Source organism: Carlito syrichta, unplaced genomic scaffold, assembly GCF_000164805.1.
Source record: "Carlito syrichta isolate Samal-C Ts95f unplaced genomic scaffold, Tarsius_syrichta-2.0.1 Scaffold314258, whole genome shotgun sequence".
Lineage (NCBI taxonomy): Eukaryota > Metazoa > Chordata > Mammalia > Primates > Tarsiidae > Carlito > Carlito syrichta.
In genome coordinates this window covers 1,053,714-1,063,149 of record NW_007258354.1, presented here as the reverse complement: position 1 = coordinate 1,063,149, position 9,436 = coordinate 1,053,714, and the positions used below count along the sequence as shown (strand labels likewise).

At 51.4% G+C, this 9,436-nt stretch overlaps 1 protein-coding gene across 1 annotated transcript; it reads left to right on the top strand.

Annotated features, from left to right (window-relative positions):
• Window positions 1–153: 153 nt before the first annotated feature.
• RPLP1 (ribosomal protein lateral stalk subunit P1) lies at window positions 154–1,521 on the top strand (the record flags this gene model as incomplete). Its single annotated transcript, XM_008071260.1, has 3 exons — window positions 154–267; window positions 1,048–1,165; window positions 1,385–1,521. Coding segments are annotated over 3 exons (312 nt in total), but the record flags the coding sequence as incomplete, so codon positions are not given.
• Window positions 1,522–9,436: the final 7,915 nt, after the last annotated feature.

Genomic DNA, 9,436 nt, shown 5'->3' with positions numbered 1-9,436 from the left:
TCCCCTCCCGGGCCCTTAAGGTAGCCGCGCGGCCCGGGCCTGTCCTGGCACGCGTAGCTGTGATCCCCGGGGAGTAGGAGGAGTTGGTCCTCTGAAACGAGCGCGCGTGCAAGACGGTTCTGTGCGTGTCTTGCGCTGCTTTGAACTTGGGTTTTTCTGGAGTACGAAGGGTTGACGTTTTATTTGCTGCAGGAGGATAAGATCAACGCTCTCATCAAGGCCGCCGGGGTGACCGTGGAACCTTTCTGGCCTGGCTTGTTTGCAAAGGTGAGGCGGTGTTCGGGAGACGTGAGAAGGCTGCTGCAGGCGGGCGAGGTCGGCGAGGAGACCACAAAGGTCCTCTCAGTGTCCGAGGTCCCAACAGTTTTAGGACGAGCAAACTCGTCCTAAAAAAAGTGTTCCGTCTCTCATTGCTGAATCTCACTCCGGTCATCTTTGAAGGACTTCCCTTGGGAAGCTGTGCACCGACGGCCAGTGCCTCGTCCACCCGACAAAGAAGTTTTGGAGCTCTTTCTGCCCTGAAATTATGGCCAAAAAAATTTCCTTACCAGGTCATTCCTTCGCAGAAGGATCACGGGGAGACCGAGTACCATCCGTGCTGAGTTGCAAACAAATCCCTTCAGTGTGAAAGTCCCTGGTTGAGTGAAAGTTGGGTTTAGTGGCCGTCGATCGACCACTCCCCATATTGGGCTTTCACAGGCTCGTGGCAGAGTCGCTACCTTGGAGCGAACCCGGGCTGCCCTCCTTGCACAGGTTACTTGATCTCTCGCAAGTAAAGCTAATAATAGCATTTGACCGAGGATCATGTGTGCTCTCTGAAGCATTATCTAAATACCCCATAAAATATTGGAGCTAGGTAGACAGTTGTTAAACTGTCTAGTCCAGGGCATAATAGCAAGAAAATGTCTGCATGCTTAGTACAAGTGCTTCTTCAAAATACGTGTTGAGTCCATGGATGTGGAACCCAATGGAAGTTGGAGGCATTTTTTTGGTGGTTGGGGGTTGCTATGTCATGACAGAAGTGGCGCTTATTTGCGTGTGTTACAGGCCCTGGCTAACGTCAACATTGGGAGCCTCATCTGCTCTGTGGGGGCTGGCGGGCCTGCACCTGCAGCTGGCGCTGCCCCAGCTGGGGGTCCTGCCCCCACCGCTGCTGCTGCCCCAGGTAGGAAGCCTGAATTTCTTATAATGGGGGTAGGGATGTGGAGATTACAAAAAGAGTATATAGACCAGATTGCCCTTCATTTGCTACAGTTAGATGTCTGGAAACCTTAAAGCATGAGATGGGCGGATGCTGTGGGGTGTCTGACCGTGCGTGTTCAAGGGCTCTTGAACTTAAGGATGGAAAGGCATGGCTGACGCTGCTTGTTTTTCTTTGTTTTAGCTGAGGAGAAGAAAGTGGAAGCAAAGAAGGAAGAGTCTGAGGAGTCTGATGATGACATGGGCTTTGGTCTGTTTGACTAACCCTTTTATAATGTGTTCAATAAACAGCTGACCTCTGCTGTGTTGGCCTTGCCTGTTTGGGAATGTGTAAAGATGGTGTCACTTCACAGTGTGGCTTTCCGCCTACTGGGCCATGACACAAGCTGGGATTTTTCCTGTCGCCATTGCCAGGTGGGAGATCTTATACAAGCCTAACACTAGTAAAACATGCCTGATGTTACAGTGCTGAAAACCACTGAGGTGGAGGAGAAAGGATCAGAGCAGATACCTGTTGAGGTGACCTGTGTGACTTCTTGAGTCAGAGTCTCTCTCTTACCTAGGCTGGAGTGCAGTGGCACAATCACAGCCACCGCAGGCTCAACCTGCTGGGCACAGGCGATCCTTCCACTTCAGCCTTCCAAGTATCTGGAACTACAGGCGTGCATCACCGTCCCCAGCTAGTTCTTTGATTTTATGGTGAAGATGACGTCTCGCCATGTTGCCCAGGCTGGTCTCCAACCCGTGAGCTCAGGCAGTCTTCTCGTCTCCGCCTCCCAAAGTGCTGGGATAACAGGCATGAGCCAGTGCATCTGGCCTGTGTGACTTAAGACTATAGGATTTGTCCCTTGTACTTTGGGGGTTAATACAGCCCTTGGCCTTAGAAAGCCTCCTTGGTGAGTCCCTGTGCTGAACTTCAGCTGTCCTGGGTGACACTGCATCTCTGGGATGTGACTCAGCAGTCCCTAGTTCATTTCTCAGGGCCTTGACAGCAGTACCTCATGGATGGGGAAAGTACACTCTTCAGGGTCTCAGCTACACAGAGTGGATGAAGAGGGTTCAGGCCTGTGTTTGAAGAGCTAACAAGCAGATTTTTTTGGCCAATTAAACAGCATGAAGTGAAAATTCACTTTTTGGGGGGCCTCTGTACCCTGTCTTATGAGTGCAGTGCGCCAAGGCCTTTAAGAGTTACTGTAATCTGGGAAGTTGGCAGTTCCTCTTCCAGTTATTGCTAGAGAAACTACAGGTGGACATGAGCATTTATTTCCAGGAAGAAAAACAGCATGGTTACAATAGCAAAAGTCACAGGCTCATCTGTCAGAAGATAACTGGAATGTCCTAAGCTATCAGTGAAAAACCACCGCCACAGATCCAGAGACATTTTTCCTAATGCAAGCTTAACATTTTTTAAAGTCAATTACATACCAGGCACGGGGCTCAAATCTGTCTTCCCAGCAATTTGAGAGGCAGAGGCAAGAGGATTGCCCGAGTCCAGGGGTTCAAGACCACCCTGGGCAACTTGGCTAGACCTCACCTCTACAACAGATAAAAAAAAAAAGTTAGCCTGGTGTCGTGCATACCTGTGGCTCCAACTACTTGAAAGGCTGAGGTGGAAGGATCTCTTGAGCTCAGCAGGTTTAGGTGTGCCATTGCACTCCAGCCTGAGTGATAGAGTGAGACTCTGACTTAAAAGGTTAAGTACAGAAGCAGTAAATTCCAGCCTGTGCGCCTTTCTGTTGCTCTGCGTAAGTGCTTGGGGTGTGCATCTAACAAGTGTGCATAAGGGGTTGGTGAGCCATTCTGAGTCTTGAGCAGGGCGGGGTCTGGTGGGGGGAGCAGGGCATGTTGCCGACTGTCCACAGTTCTGTGCTTTTCATCCAGGCTGAGCATCACTAATCGAACATCCGACCAGGCGCGGTGGCTCAAGCCTATGATCCCAGCACTTTGGGAGGCTAAGGTGAGGGGATTGCCTAAGCCCACAGATTTGAGAACAGCCTGGACAATTTGGCCAGACCTTATCTCTACAATAAAAATTTTTTAAGAGTTAGCTGGGCATGGTAGCGCACACCTGTAGTTCTGACCATTTGGAAAGCTGAGGTGGAAAGATGGCCTGAGTCAAGCAGGTTGATGCTGGGGTGGCCATGAGTGTGCCACTGCACTCCAGCCAGGGCGATGAAGTGAGACACCAACTCAAAAATCAGACAACCTCGTGACACTCAAAAGGAAATGCTCTTCAGAGCTTTCCAGATTGTCAGGTGAGGGATGCTCAGCCTGTATATGAAAACCGTAAGTATGCGAATATTCCAGAATCTGTGACGATGGTGCCATGCATTTCGAAGTCAGTCTCAACCTGTCCTATGACGGGGCTGTTGAGGGCAGTGTGGACGATGGGTCTCTGCACGGGAAGTGCTTGCTGTCCTCCACTGACAGCATCAGCACTGCACTAACCATGTCACTCTTCATGACGATCCCATGATGGTGTGGCCCATGTTACAAGTGGGGACGTGGAAACAGGTCACGAACTAGTGCGTGGGTGGAGGCCCGGGTTAGAACCTGCTCTGATCCTCGAGCTTGTCTTGGCAACATTACCTGTTAGAGTCCTTTGTCCAGCTTGCCTCTGCCTCCCTGTCTGCAGTGGCAGCACAGGTGTCAGCAGGGGGGAGTCAGGATGTTTTGAACAGGTTAATGAGAACACTAACAACGTAAGGAGGAAGAGCAAGGAATGAGGTGGGAGGCTGGGGATGTCATAAATGCCAGACCCAGCTCCTCAGTGAACTCGGGTGTTGGTATCCTCAAGGTGGGGGGCCAGTGGCAGGTGTCAGTTGCAGGGGAGCAACACAAGAGCCTCACACTCAGGAGAATAGGCTGCGCCTCTCGGATCCGGTGCTCTGCGTGTGCACTTACATATATATGATATATATACCGGGGGTGCAGAGAGGTGTATGCACATTTTGAGTGATATTTAAGTATTTTAGCTTGTCGCCATCAGAAGTGTCTGGACGCTGATGGTAGCCTCTGTGAGTACCTCTTGTAGTTGCAGAAGTCACACGTGACTTATGTTCATCTTTTGTTATTGGTATATATTGAGTATTACGATTTTTTTTTTTTTGAGTTGGAGTCTCACCCTGTTGCCCAGGCTGGACAGTAGTAGTGCACTCACGGCCACCACAGCCTTGACTTGCTGGGTTCAGACGATCTTCCACTTCAGCCATTGAAGTAGCTGGAACTACAGGCACAAGCCACTGCACCCTGCTAATTTTTCTTGATTTATTGTAGAGATGAGGTCTCGCCATGTTGCCCAGGCTGGTTTCCAACCCCTGGGCTCGGCAATCCTCTCACCTCAGACTCCCAAAGTGCTGGGATTATAGGCGTGAGTCACTGTGCCCGGCCGAGTATTGCAATTTTTTTTTTTGAGAAAGCCGAATTTATTGAGAGGACAGAAAAGCTCCCACAGTGGGAGGGGACCTGAAGGGATTGCCCTGAGTATTGCAATTTTAACACAACTATTTCTTTCCTAATGTGTATAAATTTTTTTTGGTGCCCTCTTGGTATATTTGAGTTGAAATCTCACCTTGTCACCCAGGCTGGAGTGCAGTAGTGTGATCATGGCTCACCACAGCCTCAAATGCCTGGGCTCAGTCGATCCTTCTGCCTCAGCCTCCCGAGTACCTGGGACTACAGGCGTGTACCATCACGCCTGGCTAACTTTTTGATTATTTTGGTAGAGACTGGGTCTCGCTGTGTTTTCCAGACTAGTCTCGAACTCCTGGGCTCAGGCAATACTCCCATCTGGGCCTCTTAAAGTGCTGGGATTACAGGCATGAGCCACTGTGGCTGACCTTCAATATGTATTTATCACAAAGCCCAAATCTCTCTGTCTTTTTTTTTTGAGTCTGAGTCTCACTGTCACCCAGGCTGGAGTGCAGTGGCGTGCTCACAGCCACCACCGCCTTAACCTGCTGGACTCAGGCGATCCTTCTGCCTCAGCCTTCCAAGTAGCTGGAACTAGAGGCACACACTACCACCCCTGACTGATTTTTTAATTTATTGTAGAGATGAGCAAGTTGCCCTGGCAACTTCCTGGGCTCAGGCAATCCTCTCACCTCCGCCTCTCAGAGTGCTGGGATGGATGACAGGCGCGAGCCACTGCAACTGGCTCCAACTCTCCTTTTACTGGTGACAGAATTAGGGCTCAGATAGGAGGGGGACACAACAGCAGGGATTAACAGCCGGAACTGGAAGCCAGGTCTCCAGGCCAGCCATTGCTCTTTCCATTGTAGTAGTCCCTAGGGCAAAAACCAGGCGCCCCTGCCAACCCCAGTCCCCCACGCCTCATTCATTCATTTAGTTTCACAGTAGCACCTCCCAGGTTGCAGGTGCAGGTATTAGTGTTCAGACCCACTCCCAGAGGGAGACGAGGGCGGAGCCCTGTACCAGGTCTGGCCTTCCACGCGGGCTCTGCGATAGTCACGCTGGTCCAAGCCCAGTGCCCCTGGGCGTCAGGGAAGGGCCCCTGGGGATGGTAGAGCTGGGCTTTGGGGATGAACAGGGAACCCCCATCAGACGCCAGAGCAGAGGCAAAGGCGTTGCCCCAGGAGGCCGCCAGCTTCCTTCCAGACGTGGGATCTCGCGCTCGGGCCCATCTGTCACCTGCTCTGTCACGTCCACATTGCTGAGGATGCAGGAAGGCTTGGAGACGAGGCAGGTGACCTCGTCTCGGCCTTATGGCCCCGAAAAACCCAGCCTCTCTCCAGCGAAGGTGCATAAAGACCGTGAGTCTGCACTCGTTTTTGTTTTTGTTTTAAAATTTTTTGTAGAGACGCGGGTGTGGTTACGTTCCCTAACTGATCTCGAACTCCTGTCCTCTAGCGAGCCTCCCGCCCCAGCCTTCAAAGGTGCTGGAATTACAGCCATTCACCGAGGCCTGCGCTTGGACTTTTATAGCCCACGTCTCGCCAATCAACGCCCGCGCTGGGAGAAAGAGGCGGGGCTCGGGGCGGGTGGAGGCCGAGTGGGGCCGAGGGAAGCCGGCCTGCTCAGCGCGCCGAGGCCTGTCCGCCTCTAGGGGCGCGCGAGGGCCGCGGCTTCTGCGCATGCCCACTATCCGTCCCGGAGGACTGGCTTTGTCGCTGGGTACTGGCTAGCGGGTTAAGGCTGTGCGTCTGCGCTCGGCTTTCTTTTCTTTCCTTTTTAGTCGGAGTCTCACTTTGTCGCCCAGGCTGGAGGGCAGTGGCACGCTGACCGCCACCGCAGCCTCGACCTGCTGGGCTCAGGCGATCCCTCCGCCTCAGCCTTCCAAGCAGCCGGAACTACAAGCACACGCCACCACGCCCGGCTAATTTTTGATTTGTTGTGGAGACGAGGTCGCACCGTGTCGCCCAGGCTGGTCTCGAACCCGCGGGCTCAGGCAATCCTCTCACCTTGTCTTCCCAAAGTGCTGGGATTAGAGGCGTGAGCCGCCGTGCCCGGCCTCGTGCATATATTTAAACAAACCAGGTGTGGTGGTAATATCAGCACTTCGGAAGACCAAGGCGGGAGGATTTGCTGGAGCCCAGGAGTTCGAGACTAGCCTAGGCAACATAACGAGAACTCGTCTCTACAAAATAATTTAAGAATGAAATAGCTGGGCTTGGTGGTGCACACCTGTAGTCACAGGTACTCGGGAGGCCAAGATGGAAGGATAACCTGAGCTCAGGAGGTTGAGACTACAGTGAGCTGTGATCGTGCCACTGCACTCTAGCCTGGGTGACATGATGAGACTGTCAAAAAAAATTTTTTTTTTTCCTGGAAAGATTCAAAAGTCATTCACAGTGATTACCCCTGAGAACGGGGCTTGGACACCATGGGAGAGAGAGTTTTTACTTTCCAAGTTATCCTTTCCATATTGCTTGAATTTTAAAAAACCATAAACATGCATTGTTTTTATAAATTAAAAATACTAGTCTTACTTTTTCAAAAAAATTGGAGAAGGTTTCTTGTGCAAGAGATTCAAACTCCAAGTAGGTCTAGAAGGAAGAACTCTGACCAGCTTTGAGACAGTTTGGGGCTCGAAATCAGGAAACCTTTTGCTGGGTATTAGACTGAGGCCAGCCTAGGGAAGCCACTGCTGGCTTTGGGAGGGAGGGGGGGACTGGAGGCTTCTTCCAGCTTCCCTTCCTCCAGAGGTCTTTTGGGACACAGGCTTAAACACTCGGATATTAAACTGCCTGGGGTGACTCAAACCCCACTATTAAACAGGGCTGTGTGAGTTTGGGTGAGTTGTTCAACCACTCTAGGCTTCAGTTTTGTTCTAGACATGGTGGGGGTGATGACAGCACCTACCTGAGAATGAAATGAGATGGTGCATGGAAAATAGCACAGTTCCTGTCAAAAAAAATTTTGCATTTGTTTGCTATATGACCAGCCTGGTTACGTGATGAACTGATGCTTAGAAAATTAGAAACAAGGCCAGGGTCGGTGGCTTGGCCTGTAATCCCAGCACTTTGGGAGGCCAAGGCAGGTCGATTGCCTGATCCTGCAGGTTTGAGACCAGCCTGGGTAACTTGGTGAGCCCTGTCTCTACAATTAAAAGGGAAAAAAGAAAAAGAAAAATTAACCGGGCATGGTAGCACACACCTGTGGTTCCAGATACTTGGAAGGCTGAGGCAGAAGGATCGCCAGGGCCCAGCAGGTCAACACTGGGGTGGCCATGGTGTACCACTGCATTCCCGCCTGGGCGATGGAGTGAGACTCCAACTCAAAAATAAAAAAATTAGAAAGAAACCAAAGAAAAATAATTCCTCCAGTGAGAGGGGCTGTTTTATTTTTATACCTTTGTGTGTGTGTGTGTGTGTGTGTGAAAGCAGGATTTATTGAGAACAGAAAAACTCCCACGGTGGGAGGTTGTTCCCTTTAACTATGCATAGGGAAGGCCAACTATGGGATCTTCAAGACTGATGGAGTTAGTATGACGGTAGAATCCCCTGCATACGGTGCGCTTGGTTTACAAGAGTCTTGTCTTCCAGATGTGGGCTCAGTGCTGCTCCCGATGGCCGGTCCAGGGAACGACCGCTTCCCTGTCCTCATCCCGGTGTTTCTAGGCCGGGGTGTGATCCCGCCGTCTGTCCAGCTGCTTTGCAGAGGGTCGAATGAGTCAGTCCACACCTCGGGAAGAGAAAGCCTGTGTGTGTGCCCACTGGTGATCCCACCATGGGGAAACAGAGTGTGCTTTAACGCTTCAGCCTCCCTCGTAATTGACTTAGCACGCTTGACCTCGCCACTTTACACTCTCAAGTTCATTTCTTGTCTGAAAACAAAGGAAGACATCATGAGCCACCATGCAGGGCATGCCCTTGGCTTTCCTCCAGGGCTGTTGGGAGAAACGGCCACACCAAGGCCACTCCTGAAACCCGTGGAGGTTGCTGTGTCGCTGCGTCCCCTAAACAAGTTTCCACGCGAACAGCTCTTGGAAAACGTGGGACCGGGAGAAAGTTCTTGCCCTCTGGGAGGCAGCGGCTGGCCTCCTGAATAATAACGAGAGCTCTGTGACTCAGATGCTTGCTTCTGCTGGGCAAGGTGCCCAGTCTCAACCTCCAGGTGGAGACGGCTTCCTCCTCCTTTTCTTGGTACTGATTTTTAAAGTACACACGTCTGCGGCTCTTTTATTGACTCCTACTGCATATCTGTGCTTTGATCTCTGTCCTTACACCCTTTTGAGAGCGAGGAAAGGAATCCACACACGGAATGAAGAGTGGAATATTTGAAGGTTATTTTGTGTGCGGCATAAAAGTAACTTGAGATGATATTAAGTCAGTGGTTGGACTTGGGTTTGGAGAACGAACGATTTTATGGGTCAAGGATTCAGGCCACGTTTTTCTACTTGGGAACAGGAGAACCTCAGGTCAACAAGGCCAGTGAGGAAGTTGTGAGGTGTGGTTAGATGATCAGGAGCAAGACGGAGCACGGTGGCTCATGCCTGTCACTCCAGCACTTTGGGAAGCTGAGGTGGGAGGATCACTTGAACCCAGGAGTTCGAGACTAGCCTGGGCAACATAGTGAGACCTCTTCTCTACAAAACATTAGCCGGGCTTGGTGGCGTGCTCCACATAGACCCAGCTACTGGGGAGGCTGAGCGGGAGGATTGCTGGAGCCCAGGAGGTCGAGGCTGTGATGGGCCCTGAATGTGCCGCTGCACTCCAGCCAGGGCAACAGAGGCCCTGACTCAAAAAAATAAATAAAAGCTAAGAAGCTCTTAAGT